Source organism: Mizuhopecten yessoensis, unplaced genomic scaffold (assembly GCF_002113885.1).
Source record: "Mizuhopecten yessoensis strain PY_sf001 unplaced genomic scaffold, ASM211388v2 scaffold2329, whole genome shotgun sequence".
NCBI lineage: Eukaryota > Metazoa > Mollusca > Bivalvia > Pectinida > Pectinidae > Mizuhopecten > Mizuhopecten yessoensis.
Window position 1 is genome coordinate 1,155,487 of NW_018404492.1, and position 18,445 is coordinate 1,173,931.

Genomic DNA, 18,445 nt, shown 5'->3' on the forward strand with positions numbered 1-18,445 from the left:
TTATCTTGGGGGCACACCTTCCATTTATAGAAATCTGAGCCGCTTTTGCCTCAGATAATCTAGAACAAATTTGGCGAAAAATAATGTACAAAGTATTCATATGGAACAATAAGATCCAAAAAGACTTGCACCTATTTCCCATATTTGGCCCAGCCCCTCTGCCCTGCACCCTTATAAAATTTAGTTCCATTTGGTCAAGTTTGCTCCAAACCAAATTTAGTCAAAATCCACTGAACTATTAACGGTTTTAATGAAAAAGTTATCAGACACCAGACCGACAAATTAATTCTGCGCATGGCAATTTGGCATAACTTAACCAGTCCTTTAGACCAGGTAAGCTAAAAAAACAACAGAGGAATTGGTTTCTAGACATAATATATATTTAGTTTTGTTCCTTTAAGAACATCACATCACAGATATACAGATATTCTTTATCACATAACAAACAGTGAAAAATATTTTTGGACTTGTTGAAATTGTTCCTATCTCATTAACATCTAATTATGTATACATACCAGAAGTACTGTTACAGTCACGGAAATATATCAATTATAAAACATAAAACATTAACTTTATTGGAATGTGATGCATTACTGTATCGAAAATGTTTAAAATGGTGTGTATAATATTATTTAATAGAACACAATATGAGGGATACATCATATTACCTGTATTGCAATGTGTTCACAATTAGAAAAAAAAAGCAAATACCATTTAGACAATATTTTCTGAACTTACTCTCGACAGGTATGGGTGTGCAAAATGTTTAAAACATTGTGTATAACATGATTTGATAATTTAATTTTTAAGAACATAATATGAGAGATACATCAATTAACATGTATTGCAGTGTGTTCAAAATTAGAAAAAAAAACATCTAGATATTTTTTGCTGAACTTACTCTTGACATGTTTGGGTGTGCACAAAAATAACCTAGACCAATTCGCATCTTCAGTCATAAAATCTTCCTTATATTTACAGAGAGCACACAGCTCTTGGTATACATTTACAGAGAGCACACAGCACTTGGCATACATTTGCAACACTTTCAATATGATATGTCTACTTGAACTGGAGTAAATGACTTGATTCATAGAATAAATGTGCCTTTACACAATGACAAAAATCCGGTTCCATGATCTGTAGGTAACATGTTACAAATGACCTTAGAAAAAAACACAACACATCTGTACCCATCACATGGGAGAAATCTCCAAAAGCATTTCACCTACATCAACATTTCTATCTAAATAGTCTTCCTTTTTGATTTTGGCACAATTGAAAGCACACACATAAAACATCAATACAAATGTAAGCTTGAGGTTTCCATCCCTCCTTTAATCATGATTCTTCTCTGAGCTTACATAAAATTCTGAAGGTACACTTTGATCAACATGGTACCATTCCTTAATTAAATCACCAAAATAACATCCCTAGCTGTTGATAGAAAAAATTGTATAGCAGATAGCAGATAGCTTTAACTTGACTAGATTTACACCAAATATTTCATGAAAATATTGAAACATATTTCTCTTCTTCTAGAATTTGAAGAATGATCATGAATACGAAAGATATTTTGATGGTAAATTTCATTCTGAATGGCTAAAGACACAATGAAGGTTGTAAATTAAAAATTCAATAGCACTTTTACCTATGAAAGACATTTGATGGAAAATATACTCTTCTACTTTTGAAAGGACAGCTGACCAAATATTTTCTTAACAATTCACAACAAATTATTCTATCCTTCATAGTAAAATTTGGTCTGGAAAATCAAGGATATAATTTACTGAAAAAAAGGGTACCTTCTTGATAAGGTCAATGATGTGTATCTACAAATAAAAAAACCCCATGAAGTTGGTCTAAATACACCAGATGATTAAAAGTGTGCCACTAATGGTTTTTGGATGGGATTAAATACTTGCAGTCAGGGTAAAAATGGTAGATTACCAATGTACTTAATATTCATTTCACATATTCATTCGACAGACCTGCTATCTGAGAAAGACGATGCTGTAGTGATCTCTCTCCTCAGACAGTGAAGTCACCGAACAAACAGGTAGTTGTTCGATAATGCACCTGGTACGAGCGTGGAAATGTCTGCGTCCAGTCAGACTCGGCAGGTCATTTACACAAATCTTCAAGGAATTCACTTTTATGTACTATGGAACTATTGCACACCTTAATATTTTCCCCATAACTGAGACGTTCCATGTTTTGCAACATACCACAAAGGATCCCCGAAAAACTAACCACAGCCAGTGAAATTATGAACCGAATACATAATTTGACATGTGCTGGTTCCCACCATGAAAATAAGTTATCAAACTGGTAATTCATCAGCCTCTAAGATCCAAAGTGACCATCCCTGAAATATTTTGAAAATGGAGTCTGCTGTTTATCACCAAAACCTAAATGCACAGTGCAACGTAGACACACAACACAACGCATAGTAACCTTTCAATTAGTATCAAGTCAATCAAAGATATAGTGGTAACATTCTCGACACATCTATCTGTGTAAAAAAAGTCCCGCCGCACCTTGAAATTCCTAACACATCATATTGATCTGGTATATAATGCAGTATAAAGTACCCACAAAAGTACCGTACCTGAAAGTCTTGATGATAAAAGCAGAAGCATGACTTTCAAAATGATTACAAGACCAGCCATTTTGGATTTTAAAGGACAACAAATAATCTGATAACTTATTTTCATGACAGGCGTGCAAACACATCGCAAATCACGCCATCAGCATATAGCTTCACCAGATACGGTTTTTCCAGATCACGCCCATCGCGTCATTTTGCAAACCACATCCATTTCATTTATAAGGAACCCCTCAATGTGTATAACCACCAGAGTACATACGAACGACTTCCTTGAATAGCTTGTAAATTCCCTAGTGAGTCATCTCGTATCGCAGTCACTTCCTTCTCTCCCTGGATACTATGAAAATGCCAATAAAGGTAGACCTGAATATAGTACGATTCTACTCCCTCCTGCAAATACTCTCTCCCTCTGCACTTGTTAGGCATTTCCTCCAACCATAAGATTAAAATTAATACAATTTTGTCAATAATTTATTTTCTCTGGAGCCAAAATTTAATTGAAATCAAAAGGGAAAATATTGATTTTTTTCCCGAAAATATCAAAAATTACTAAATAAAGTTCATGTCCTTTAAATATTAAATCTTGGGCACAAACTAATTTAAAACCATTTTTGCTTTGATGTTTATAAGTTATTGAATTTTGAATATGACATGAACAGTAATTCATTTAAAGTAACCAAAACGAAAAACATAAAATAAAGAATTAAATACACAATCATAGCTTAATCGAGAAGGGGCCCGGAACAGCACTAACTTAAATGTGTAAATACCCCAACCTTCAATTCAACCTTAAACCAACCTGAATATTATACTGAAACTGAATATAAAGATTATCTTCATAACGAAAAATTATATGGAAATGGAATTAAAAAGCCTGTATGATCCCTTCCCCCCTAGATCTCGGTCTGTGTAGTTAGTGCTGGAAATATTTGAAAGCTGCTGTTACTCCCACTGCTACCAAGGCCATGCCAACACCTCCAAGAGCCCACTTCCATGATGGAGCAAAAACCTGAAAAAGGCAAAAGTAGACTCAATAAAGGGCACCATTAAAATACGTTGTTCTTTTTACATTGTTTTGTTTCATGCACTCCCTTTGAAATGTAGTCATGCATTTAATTTGAACAAGTTGTACTAACTTCCCTGAATTGACTTTGTTAAACCCTTTCACCCCTATGTAACTTTATGAGACTTTAGCATGCATTAATCTGGATGAATCCATTACGGTCTGCAGTGGTGAAAGGGTTAAATGCAATGAAAAGTTATATAACAAAATTGGTATTTTAAGGGGAGATAAATCCTGAAGTATTACTCCCAAGTGACTAAATAAAATACACAAAAATTGTTTTGTGATGATCAAAACAGACACAATGAATATTTTCCCAAGGTTTTTTGTTTCATTGCGGGTGACCTTTAAACTCAGATTTTAACAATTATATCAGAGTAGGATGACATACCTTTTGCTAAATTTTACTCTTGAATGTTTTCATTATTTTCTTAATGTAATATAATAAATGTAGTAAGTCTGTTACAGGAAAACACTTACAGATATGGATTTCTTCTCTAATATGGGTGTGGCAGGTTTTTCAAGCCCAAACATCTTCTTGTACATTTTCTTCTCCTTTTCTGATTCCTTGACAGATCTCTTTATGTATGTTTGCATCAGTGCTTGGTTCTGTGACTGGAATTTCTGAAGTGCGAGAATGACAATACAGATTACGTTGTTGTCTTTTACAAAATAAATTGTAAAGGAATTTCTAGAAATCAATTAAGAAGTAATGTTCAGGCTATAGTGTTGATCCAGATGTAACATAATTTCTTGTTTTTCAAATTTTGATGATTTAACATGGTTTCAAAAGTTGTCTCCCGCCCTTCTCATATGATAAATGTAGTGTCTCACATGAGTTTTATGAAAAGTGTTCATTAACTTGTATCCGTCTAACTATAAATGTTTATTTTGGATAAATTGCATAAATCTCGAGTAAATTGGAAATAAATTCATACCAAAATCCTTTTAATCATAGAAACCATGAATATATACAAACACATCATTATCACCATGTTGAACTTACAGTGTCTTAACAGTAACACTGACATCACTACAGGTGCGGTTACAGGAGGTAATACACAAAACTATGTCATAGATGCATTCACCGCATAAATTGATAGTCATGTGATAAATCCTGGTATCAAATGCAATGAACATCACATTGTTGTGAAACTTGCGTAATCTCAGTGTAGCTATGGACAGTGAGGAACTAAAAATATGTCATTTACATTTTTAATTTTACTTCCCGATATGTATGTAACACTTGATTCCATGTTCAAACATGTCTTAAAATTTAATTGTACCTTGTCATTCTGATTTAGTTTTTCACACCTCCTCAAAACTTCTATGGCTTTTTTTGTGTCACCAGATTCACCAAGAGCCTGAAAATATAACCAAACTAGTCAATTAAAGATGTACACATTAGATTTCAAATTCTTCATCTGCACATAGACATAAAGGTTCTCCAATGAGTGTGGTTGTTTATCATGTTTGTCTTACGTGACTCCATATTATATATCATATATGTTTCTCTTAAAATAAATTATTCCTGTTTCTGATGGGAGGAAAAGTTGCCATGAATCATGACATTACCGTGGCGGATGCAGGCTCAAAGCACTAATATGTGGCTTTATAATAAATAGACTGGCTAATGAAATTATGTCTAGCAAAACCGAATCTATTTATGCAATGCATCAAGAGGGAAGAATCCCATAATTGTTACAGGAAAAAACGCTGGAATTAATCTTTATCTTGTAAAGGGGGCTGTACATTGTTAGAATTTCTTATGAGGGATATAATAAATTGTTGCCTTTTGAACTGTCCAGGCATGTCTATAGGAAAACCTGATCGGGAGATGAAAAAACGCCTTACCTTGCCGAGACGGCTGAGAGCTTTCCAGTTGTCAGACTGTACTCTTAACACTTCATTTGCTGATTTAATGGCTGCTTCGTGATGGCCGAGCTGTCAATGTGTAATGGAATTGAGTTAATGCTTCATCATCGTTATCCCTCTTTAGGGCAAAACTGGGGTGATATAAAATGTTCTGTAACTTTCACCCTAAAACACCCTGTGCTAGGTTTCTATCTCATTTAACTCTGATGCAATATTTAGGGGCATTCTTTAGAAGAAAATGTGCATAAACAGGATATTGCTTCGTTTAAACGCAACAGGTTCAATTAATAAAGTAAGTGGCATAAGAGAAAAGTCACTAGCATTATGATCTGCCGTAGTATGTTGGGTATAGGTATAACTGACATTGGCATTGATATATAGAAGTTGACGAAGGTGCTGCATTGCTTTCAACACCCTAAAATGTTAGGAATAATTTAAGACTGAAGAAATTTCAATACTTAAAGCAGACACAGCTTACAAGATATTCAGTCTGTAGTATTGCTAGTATGTTGGGTATGAATACAACTGACATTAGCATGGGTATATGGAAGTAAGACAAAGAACTGCAACCAGTATCACATTACTTTGAACACCCTGAGATGTTATGAATAATTTGAGACTAAACAAATTTCAATACTTTAAGCAGACACAGATTACAAGATATTCAGTATCTTTCAAATTTACACCTTTGGACTTATTTGAGGTGAAACCTCTTACCATCATCTGACATATGCACATGTTGTTATAGCATTTGATGCGGCAGTCCAGGAACTCTTGTAGTTTCTCTGGTGACTCTGTGAAAGATCCGGATTGGGGGTCCAAGATATGAAGTGCTCTACAACATATTAGATATATGCATACAATTGACAATTAACTAGATTTGGTTTATATTTTCTAAGCTTCTTCAGACCTTCAGATATACATACGTTGTTTTTTTAAATATAATGGTGAATTCACACTTTTTTTTATTCCACAAAATTACGTAATTTCTAAATTAAACTAGCTGTACATTTTGATTTATGGAAAGTTTTTGTTAAGACAACCGGCCTATGATATCTGCACTCAGATCATCCTATCTAAAATAAATCGGTTAACATCACTAGGAGTGAAAAAAGGCGAAAATTTAACATACCGACTGTAGACTTCAATTGCTGTTGGATAGTCTTTCCAAGAGTACAGTTGATTCCCTCGCACTCGCTTCTTCTCTCTATCAAATCAAAAACAAAGAACAAACTTTATTTAGCAACTGTAACACATCAAAAATATCAGTACAGTGTATATGGGATGCATCAACATTTACCTGCCTTCCAACCATACCTGGCATACCTACCTAACAACATATTGAATACATGCCCGCATGACATACTGGGCATATTGATAATTATAACACAAGGTATGTATGCCTGCCTGTCTTCTGTACAGGGCATATCTTACTTTAACAGAGTTGATATATTTATGTGCCTGTCTGCAACACTTGGCATATAACTGGGCTTGTATGTACTCAATAACCAATACCTGAGAGCTCTTGATTTTTTTTTCACAGGGTCATTTGGGCTGACATTGATTCAGCTTTTGTCAGCCTGAACAAACTTTTGTCAGCTCAATTTTTTTTCAGGATTGGGAAAAGTCGTCAGTTCTGTTTCTTTTCAAAATGTATGCATGGTTATGGAATTAAAGGCATTTGCTGTTGTACATTTCATGTATTCGCTGAATTTTGATTTATTTTTAGGAATCAATTTAATTCATATTCAATTTCATATTCAACTTCAAGATATCTTTCAACATTTCTGAAAGTATCACTCTCTCTTATTGGTACTGCTGCAAGATGAATGTGTGATATTACGTGATCAGATATTACGCTTGCTTTCTAATTTTTGGAACCGGCAATGAAGAGATTTGTTTTGCTTGAACCTTGCGTCATATTTGCCTCAGCACAGGTACTAGCCTCGTCTGTCAATACACCTACAATATAATCAAGGTTGCTAACTCTGTCCCACTAGTAAAATGACCCAATTCCATAAAACATTTGATTTTGTCATAACCGTTCGTAGTTAGACGCCAGGAGAGGTCTAGATCGACAGGAAAGTGTTTTTTCTTTAATTTAATGTATGATTTGCCAAATATCATGCAGTATTATTTTCGGTAGACTCCAGTGAAACATCACAAAATCTGAACTGAGCCTGACATTTTCTCGAACTTCTGTGACCTCAGCTCTGATTGGCTTATAAATTTAACTGACCAATCAGAGCCAAGGTTTTACTGTCGGGACATCTGGACAGACATATGGGTTATTTTTGTTGGACTTAGAAATTTTGTATCGACCAAACTGATAAAACCGATAATTTTCAAGAACTGCGATACCTCAACAACTGCAACTCAATTATTAAATATGCAAGATGAAATAAAGTGTATTAATGATTGACACTATGATATATTATTATTATTATTTAGGTCATCTCTTTTCTTCACCAAAAAAAGTGATTCAACTAATTTGATGGGTTTTTGGTGAAAGCTAAAAATGAACATACCCCAAGCTCAGGCGTTGGTCTACTGAGAGTTTCTGACGGTCCACTGCTGGGTACACACGAAGAAGTTCTACGGTTAAAACCAAGGAAGCATCGGCTGGGATATCTGGGGTCCTGAAAATCAATCACAAAGCTTGATATAAACAATATGACTTGCTTTATTTTCAACGGCATTGATAAGATTATAATAAAATGCAAGAAACTCTTTAAATCAGAGAAAACACATGAGGGACATGTGACATATATCTTTAAAATACTTAAAACATATTTTTTTAGCATCACTGTTTATCAAATAAGTACTGAAACTTACAAATTCTCAAACACACTTTAGCATTAAACATGAAGCAGAAAAATGGTGATATATTGGAATTTGAATTTTTCCCTGTTACCCTGTCAAGTTCATTGAACAGTTTTGATGGCATTGAACACAGTTGTTTGCTTTTAACCGTCTTACCTTCCTCTTGCTCCGTATGCATATTTGGCATCAGTGTGAAAGACACTGATCTCACCGATGTACATGAATTTGACTCCAACATCAAGGGCTGCAAGAAAAGAGTGTGAAGGAAAGCTTTAAAAACTTGCTATTCTGCACATAAATTTACATTGGTTTTAACTTAATTAGGTCACACATTTAAACAGACCATAGGAGCTCAATATTATATATGTTTACAGACAAAGTACAATTGCTTTTGTTTGTCATATATACATGTATACAAACTAGATAATGTAAGACATGAAATTAGTCCCATGCAAATTAGTGCTACTATTTGTTTTGGGTATATATGATGGTTTCTAAAACTCACACGGCAAAGGGCCATGTGGAAAATTAAAAGAGGTAGATAAATCACTGGTATATAATCAAAGTGTTTCCAATATCTTACCCAGCATAACTTCATGTTCTCCAAGGAAGAAGCTGAAGTTTTCCATATGATCTACAAGTTTGCCATCGGCCAGTTTGACATCGATGTTGATGGTACATGTGTCGCCATCACTTGGTCGTTCGTCACCATTACCTTTGCGAATAACCTGCAAACGAAGCAAACGTTGCTGTATAAAGCAAATCATTGCTTGGGGCTAGTGTAACTTACTGTCTGCTGTTGAAGTCTACTCTCTTTATAATTACTAAATGTGAGTCCAGAGTCCATAGAATTTTGATTAGACCCATAGAATTTATGAAAATACTGAAACTTAACATGGTGAGGCCCATATCTTGTAACCATACAGTAGTGGACAATGAACCATATAAACTAATTGGAGATTGATCACTGTTATGGCCATAAATACATATTTTCATTGGAACCCTGCTCCAGGTTCCTTGCTTGTATATATATGAACATGTACCTGACAAATATGTATTAAACACTTGTAGTTGGTTCGTTACCCACGTTAATATATACCATGCATACATTTTGAAGTCGTAAAATATGTGTAATAAAGATGCACAAACTGATCAGTGGATATCTAATTGATAACTCACACTCTTTACAAGGAGTCCATTTCCGAAGATGTCAACTTTCTTTTCCTCTTCCACTTCTTTGCTCACAGAGGCTGCATCGTTCTGGGCATCAGTTGTGTTGGATGTGCTTGCTGATGCTACCTCATGGCCTTGTGTGTCAGATGTGCTTGCTGATGCTTTTTCAGAGCCTTGTGTGTCGGATATGCTTGCAGATGCTTCTTCAGATCCTTTTGTGTCTGATATGCTTGCAGATGCTTCCTCAGATTCTTGTGTGACGGACGGGCTAGCTGATGCTTCCTCAGAGCCCTGTGTGTTGGGGGTGCTTCCTGCCTGTGCAGCTGCTGCTGCTGCTGTAGCCTCTCCTGATCTGTGTGCTTCAGATGTGTTAGCAATGTGAGCAGATTGAGACTCTCCAGAGGTAGGTACCGCCTGGGCACTATCTGGTTCGAAAGAAACATTGTCTTTGTGTGCAGATACATCATCACCTTTTGCACCTAATTCTTTCTGTGTTAACTCACTGTCTATATCACATTTGGACTTTGCATGATCATCAGATGCCTGGCATCTGGATTTTGCTTCACTTTCACTAGAAGTGTTTGTATCAAAACCATTGGTAAGAGCTGTTGCCTGCGGCTCCATATATTGATCAGCCTGACCCTCTGCACATGTTGACTCAGGTGTTTTATGAACCTCCTGAGGCAATGAAACTGCTTCTGTTTCAGACTTTGACACTGCAATAGAACAAGAACACAAGTGATGTTTAGCATTTTTGGACAAGTTTAACTCATTGACCCTTAGCTGAAGACACATTTGAACTCTTCCAATTCAAAAGTTGGAATAGTTTATTATGAAATTTCAGGGGTGAATGTTTTAAAATACACTTGCTAAAGTTCATATAATGCAGTATGATTATCAATTGATGTAACAGTGCTTTTCAGCAGCAAATGAATCAGTGAATTCGATTTAAACAGGATAGTGAACACCTTTGATAATAACATACCACAGATATTACAAATTCAACACTGCACACAATAAAAATTGTACTTATTATACATAGTATCAAGGTTACAACTCATAATTTGTTTTAAAAGTATCTTTGAAGATAACTGTGTACTTGTTGATCGATCTATCTGCTTTTGATTACAAAGCAGACAGTACAAACCACAACTACAAAACACTGGCATGGCCAAGTTTTTCAAACTTTTGTGTCCTACAGCTATATATCTTTACATTTTAGTTCTGATTTTCAATAGTTTAGGAAATATCATTACGTAATCAGCCCACCAAGTTTTACCAATCATAATGATGTAAAAACCAGCACTTGTAGTTTGTGTAAAGATTGTCAAAGGCTGAATACTTTTTACTTATTTTTAGGTGTCCTTTTCCTGTCTTCCAAAAATAATAGTATAAGCAAGCATACAAGAGTCCCTGATCCATATTTGCACATATTTAACAGTTAATTCGCTTCTGAACTTTCTATAATTGCCAGCTTAAATGATATTTTTGGTGGAGAATTTAACAAAATATTTGTATAAATAGCTTATTGAACACTTAAAATGTCAAGGGGAGTAACTCTTTTGAGATATTGCAGGCTATCAAGCTGATTTTATGGCCATCAAAGCAAAAGGGTTAATTGATTGTAAAGTTTTCCAAATTCCAAAGCTTCTGCACCTCTTTGACTGAATGTGCATTTTATTTATACAAAATGAGATATTTCTTAAATGCTATAAGTTAATAACCTCCAGATACCTGCTTAGAACACTGTCACACTATTTATCAAATCATTTGCATTTTTGCAAGTGAACAAGAATTAGCCCTTCATTCCCTATAAGAGACAATAGCTAGGCCTCAAAGAAGCCAGGTTATCAGGGAACTCATCAATTGTTAAACAACAATAATGGCATCATGAATGTCAAAAGAAATGTGTATTTCAATCCATTTATAAAATATGTATTTAATATCTATTCATCTTTCTGTGCAGTTTCTAAACTTTCAGTCAACTTTTCACAAATGATAATACTTTAAACAGTAAATAATTAAGAACTGATTGGAAAACATTCAATTAAGATAGTTCTTTGTGCTATTTGCTTAAATAAAAAACAGTATGGGTTGGTAAATTTAATAAAAGGCGGTTGAACAGAAATATAAATTACCATGGGAAAACTTGCCAAAACACTTCATATCAAATATATCATTACATAGACAATTAACACAACACTTATAGTTTCCCCACTGCCATAACTTGGCCATCTTTGACTTGCATATATTATAATTTATATATACATTGTATTTATCAACTCATTTTTTGTTAAAAAAAATCCATGTTAATCAGGCTTTAAGGTATAACCTTCTTTTCTTATTTCCATGATTTAAAAAAAAAATAAACATATTGATGATTTAAAAAGCAGTTTTTAAAAACTAATCGGTTCTTATTGTGTACTACAGTAGTAGTTGTATCAATTCTACTTTCACTTTCTATATGCTGACATTCCTTTAAACAGAGAAACAGTTATTACATAGTTTTTGTACACCAGAGTAAAGAATAAAACGTATTTCAATTGAATGATATAGGATACCTAATCTACAAGATAATTTTATTCAATATCAGTTAATTAACATCAACAGTGTACATTATAAATGCAAACTGTTCTCTAGCAAAACAATGACAAGATATTCCATTACTGGCATTAAACATTAATTGCAATACGAAAGTTGATATTGTAAAATCTGCACATTTTTTAAATGCTTCCATTCATTAGCAAGAAATGTTGAACCCTGAAGCAAATCAAATTGAGCTCTACATACATGATAATATCTGAATTTGTCCTTATTTTGGTACATTTTAATGTACCGAAGTAAGGACAAATTATGATGCAATATTTTATCTGAAGGAATTTTTTTATATAATGATATTATGCGAGCAATCTGTAAAATAATGTCTGTTTTACATTGTACAGTAGTTGCATAATGATATCGCCAAAGTCCAACGCCAGTTTTGGCTGCTGCAGATGGACAGGTCAGTTGGGTTTTCCATCACATAATGACGTCTGCTGTCAATTCTGGTACTTACGTTAAAACATTACATAATACAACTGTATACATATATATAAAATAGTCTATGTAATCAATATTAAGTAATGTACGCATACTTTTTTCGTAAAAACCGCTGGTCTTCCAGAAAATTCTGCCTTCGACTTCTGTCTCCCAACAATCGATCTCCTTGGAACATGAGTGTCGTAAAGTGGACAACAATCGTCTCCAATAACGACATAGTAACGTACACAATTATTTATATAAATATAATAAAGACCTATTTCTTAGTAAGTACATTTAACATTTTCCATATCGATATTCAATGTGAAAATCTGTTTCTGTATCAGCTAGAATTTATTTGGAAAATAAAGATGCCGTATGTCGTAAACTGCTTTCTGGTAATCTACTTCCGGTTGCACTTTCATGAAGATACGGGTAAAGCTATTTTTGTCAAGAGTTGTATCTATAGGCGTGAGCATCTTTAGCCCCGATATACCTATGCAACATCTGAACAAAAACAGATGAAAAATAAATAAACTCCGACATAGTCATTAATATATTGAAACTAAAACATGTTAAATTAGTAAAATTACACGTTTTTAAAATGTGGATGTAAGCTTACACCTGAGAAGTCAAAACTTTGTTTCTTTATGAATTTTTGGAAAAAGGAGTTAATGGCATACTAGAAAATACATAAAAAAAACTACATGTCCGTGTGTTCGTTTCTGTGCTATGATTGGGCACAGCACGGAATTAGATTATTGTTATCTAAAGTCCGTGGTCAACAGGGGCGGATCCAGGATTTCCTAAAAGGGGGGGGGGCCGAGAATTTTTTCTCAAAAGTCAACGGTGTGCGTAGCGCGAGCAGGGGGAGGGTGTCTTCCCCCTCCCGTAAGTGGGGTTTGGGGGACCTCCCCCCCAAAAAAAATGTGTTTTCTAGAACGCCTCAGAAGCAATTTCCCGTGTTCTGAGGATTTTTTTTATGTTTAACTAACAAGAAGAAAAAAACATATTTCAAGTATGGGCCAAAGACTTTTTTTGTGTACTGGAAAGAAATTAATGTTTCGGTTCAAATTCTCTTATCAACAGCGTGTTTTAGAAGTCAGATGGTATTATTATTATAGGGGCAACCTGGTGATTACAATTGTATGAATCCACAGGGGGCTTGTTCATTATTACCTAATTTGGCGTCCCGCCCGCATGGAGGATACGAGAGGTCCACTGTCAAAAAATAAATGTAGGGGCGCACAATATCTAGTCTTCAGACATTGTCCCTACAGTACATACAGTACTTCATGTAATAGTTTGTTCTACAAAAGAACAAATAACACAATAACATCGTTGCTGTTTAATTAATGAGTTACTCATGGCATCACTAAGTTGCTAAACAAACGGATAAGTTCAAATCATTGCGACACCCAAGGCCACTAGCTATATAGTCTCGCGTTTTATAATTGTTGACTAATTCACTAGTGTAGACAATGATATATCTGAAATGTCCACGCTGATTAACTCATGTAAGGGCATGCATAATACCAACAGTGGTACATTTGCTAAGCTATCTGGTTAAAATGGTACAACTTTGGAGGCACATACGCGTCACCTTTAAATTTAATTTGAAATCATCATACTTGTAAATACAGCATATCATCTCATTCTGGTACGTTCAACTTATTACTACGTACACAATAGTATGCTGTGTGAAGATACTTTCTTGTACGTACACGATGGAAAGCTATAAGTACCACAATGAGATATTGTGTTGTACATACAAGATAGTTAAACAGTTCCAACAATATATATAATACAAAAATGATTGAATGGATATGTTTAGTCAATTATACATAATATTGTAAGCCAAAAAAAACCTTTATCGTTCTTGTATAATGATATGATTAATATCGCCCGGGCAGTTAGGAAGGTTACAATAAAAAGTATTAATTTTCAGATCATCTATAACGAGCGGTCAATAATACAATCGCAGAGCATTGCAAGTTGCAACTTGGGGTTTTGCGGAGGTGGTAAAATAAAAAACACACTTTAGGATCAAGATACATGGGATGTGTGGGGCGTAGCCTCAGATTTTTTTTATACAACCTCCGTGCATTATTTGATATATTTTAAAATGTTAATCTGTTCCCATTCCCGGCCGATCAGACCATTTCGGGCCGGCCGGAAAAGGTCAGTCCGCCGTCAAAAGGGAGGGGCCATGGCCGGGTGTGCCCCCCACTAAATCCTCGCCTGGTCAAAGATACCAATGTAACATGTGATTGTTTGGGATTTGACGGTTTGCAGAACAAATTCATACAATTGCTTCTAAGTGTGTCATCAGAAATGGATGAATGTTTGTAGAATTGATGAAAGTATTATTTTCTTTTAAATTATGGAAGTAAAATTTCTTCATCTTATTTTTTTTAATTCAGAAAGCCGATTTTACCCCCATACCCCCTATTTTTTAATGAAAAAACTCTTTTTACTATTTTTTGCAGATTAAGGCTTGATATAAAACGTTCTGCTATTAAACATTTTTTAATATTTAATGAATTAAAAGAAAATGTGTTTATCTTTCTAAAACATCCACAAAAATTGGGGGTCCCTGTGCTTCTTTTTTTGTCCCATTATCATTTGTGTTATTTTTTACCTTTTTCGGGGTAAAAATCAAAAGTGCTTCAGTTACACTTAATATGTATTTTTTTTTTTATCAATAATGTATGATTTTCCAGTTCATTGCATATTAATTTTATCATATTAAACATTATAATGTTGTACAGCAAAATTGAACCAGTGAGTGAAAAATTGAGTGCTACAATTAAAAATGGTGACACGATGAAAATTTAAGTGATCAATCTTGTCAAAAAAATGTTGGCCTTTTTTGAAGCACAAGTACACATTTTTAAAATGGCCGCCAAATTGGTAATTTATTTAAATTCTTGTAACAATAGTTCTACAAACTACAGGCATATAGTTTTTGGACATATTTTTCAGATGCATGTTTGCTAATAAACTTTATTTGTTAAAAATTACAAAAACACATTACACCAGATCAAAACGAGACTTGAACGTGATTGAAACCTCAGAAGAGTGCATCCTTAAGGTTGGGAATATCAAAGAACATCATCAGTTTTGCCTTCTCCAAGAATTTTTGTGACATATTACACTTTCAAGTGACTATGTAGATATAAAAAGATAAGTGATATTTAAAACTACTTGTCAAAATTGCCAGGTCCTCTGGTTTACTATCGTGTTACTCCAGTCTCGTCCTCGACACTCCAGAAGTTTTGCTCATTTACGCACCCCGTATACCTGGAATGTTTCATCGCAAAATTGAATGCTCAGTGTGTGCCATCTTGTTGATGAGACAAGAAGAGGCTAGTGCCTGTCCATCAAATGAATCTTGCAGTCAAGTAACTGTAATAATTGTAATCTTCAAAGGACAGGTATAGCGATTGGTCAGTTTTATTTACTCAAGACCAATCAAACAGTTTCAATTTTGCTATGAAATATTTCAGGGGTTGAGAGAGCGAAAATGAGTGTAACCATGCTCTAGTCTCTACTTAATGAGCTGTTACAGGAAAGAGAGATGAGAGTAGTGTGATTCTACCGGGGATCAAACTTGCAACCCCAGAATTCCTAGTTGGATGCTCTACTCCGGTCCTTAGCTGAAAAGAAATTCTCTCTAGTGTGAAGCTAGAAGGTGACCATGATTCTATGTATAATCAAAATCTGACTGTGAGTCTTATGTATAATCAAAATCTGCCACAGAGCTAAAGAGAAACTTGATATTCCTAGCACAGTAGGTAGGAAGCAGCTAGAAGCAGAATTGGACCTGGCAGTCCAGCAAGGTGACATGATTACACTGAATATCTATGATAAATTGGTTTACAGTGTAAATATATATATACCCATTAATATAAAATGTAACTCTTTGCACCCCTTTGAAAAATGTCTTCATAACATGTAGTTAAATTAAGACAATCTGTCACTCTTCGAAAAATAATGTATTTAAGAACCCCTGTTGTTGTTTAATATACATTTTTATATTGTTTATTTCATCTTTATTATTTTCATAAAATTTCCATAAGGTATGCTTTTTTTTTCAAGCAAGAGTCATTCCAGAAAAAAACAGTTTCCAATAATTTGTTGAAGTTTTTGGCAGTGGTACAGAGATCCTTAAAATTTAGCTACACAATTGCAATCATAATAGATATCCATTTTCTTACCTATAGAGCTAAATTTGAATATCATTAGTGATGGTACAGTACATTCACGAATACCATGCTAGGCGTAAACGTGCCAAACAGTGCTAGCAATACTGACATGCTGTTACTTTGAGAAAAAAAAGAACTTTATTTGATATGTGTAATTTCTTACTGCTATTCAGCTTTAAACAGGTACCTGGAAAATCAAATTAAAAAAAAAATCTAGTAAGAAGTTGTAAAAGATATTAGTCTATCAGAACTTTGTCTTCCAAAATGAGAAAAATTACAACCCCCTTCCCAAAAAAACTGAAGGTGTGAAATTCTGACACTTAAAATTCAAATCTGATATGTCTAGATTGCTTCATGATTCCAGATCATTACCATAGTATGTTTGTATCCAGTTCACTTTGAATTACATAGAAAAGTAGTGGTTAGCATGTCAGTGAACCATTCCAACCACATATTTGTCTTTAAGAATGGCGAGATGAAAAACAATATGCATTGTCTTCTCTTGTGACACCTGTTACAAACACCACATATAACCGAACAACAACACAAATTCCGTTTTTGCGTATTGCAGAGTTATCTTCTCTTGGGAGCAGGTATTGATTGTTACGTCATTGATTTGTGTGAGAAAATTTCGTCGTTTTCTCAAAAACTGATGACGTTACTCTCACAAACAAGTGACGTAACGATCAATCCCTGCTCCCAAGAGCAGATAACTCTGCAATACGCAGACGGAATACAGTCCTTATAAACAGATGTACTCCTAGTAATGTTTTGATAACTGTGACAGTAATGATATAGTGCAATGCATAAGGATGTTTTTCAAAGTTCATTGTTGAATAGGTTTTACATACATTTTTTTCTAAAGACTCTGCAGATAAAGTGAAAAAGATAAAAAGGTAGTTTATTTTGGTTTTGTTTCATTTTTTTTTAATGCAGAGTTGAATGATGATTTGGGCATTCAGCTGATAGAATGCATGAATGACCGAATCATGAATAGCAATATGTTTTGATTATCCTCATACATATTGCTTTGAATGGTTTAATGAACTTTCTGAAAATACATGCAAATTGATTATAGACATATGTTAGTGCATATTATTTCAAGGGATTGTATTCTAAATCTAGTCATGATAGTATCTATTGGTCCATAATAGAAACAAAATTCCATTGTTAGCTCACCTGCCCGAAGGGCAAGTGAGCTTATGTTATGGTGCGGCATCCGTCGTCGTCCGGCATCCGTCCGGCGTCAACTTTTTGCTTTAAATTACTTCTTCTCAATAACCAAAAGGCCTAGGATGATGATATTTGGCAAGTAGCATGCTGGGATCAAGGGCTACCAATTTTTTCAAATAAATGACCTTGACCCACTTTCAAGGTCACAGGGGTCAAATATGTAAAAATCTTCAAACAACTTTTTCTCAATAACCAAAAGGCCCAGGGTACTGATATTGGGCCTGTAGCATGCTGGGATGAAGGGCTACCAAGTTTGTTCAAATAAATGACCTTGACCAACTTTCAAGGTCACTGGTGTCAGTTGTCTTTAAAATCTTCAAACAACTTCTTCTCAATAACCAAATGGCCCAGGGTACTGATATTAGGCCTGTAGCATGCTGGGATGAAGGGCTACCAAGTTTGTTCAAATAAATGACCTTGACCCACTTTCAAGGTCACTGG

General features: G+C 34.6%; 2 protein-coding genes across 2 annotated transcripts in view; one reads left to right on the forward strand and one right to left on the reverse strand.

Annotated features, from left to right (window-relative positions):
- Positions 1–362: 362 nt before the first annotated feature.
- Positions 363–12,774, reverse strand: LOC110445585 (peptidyl-prolyl cis-trans isomerase FKBP8-like). Its single transcript, XM_021490260.1, has 11 exons — positions 12,680–12,774; positions 9,552–10,261; positions 8,956–9,100; positions 8,529–8,616; positions 8,078–8,188; positions 6,682–6,756; positions 6,267–6,384; positions 5,529–5,618; positions 4,961–5,038; positions 4,155–4,298; positions 363–3,620 (listed from the first exon to the last, which is right to left on the reverse strand). Coding segments are annotated over exons 1-11 (1,656 nt in total). The 5' UTR covers positions 12,681–12,774; the 3' UTR covers positions 363–3,524.
- A 190-nt stretch (positions 12,775–12,964) lies between these two features.
- LOC110445531 (U11/U12 small nuclear ribonucleoprotein 35 kDa protein-like) overlaps positions 12,965–18,445 on the forward strand; it is a 7,393-nt gene continuing 1,912 nt past the window's right edge. Inside the window, exon 1 of the mRNA XM_021490194.1 lies at positions 12,965–12,998. The gene's annotated coding sequence lies outside the window, so the exon portion shown is untranslated. The remainder of the gene's footprint in view (positions 12,999–18,445) is intronic.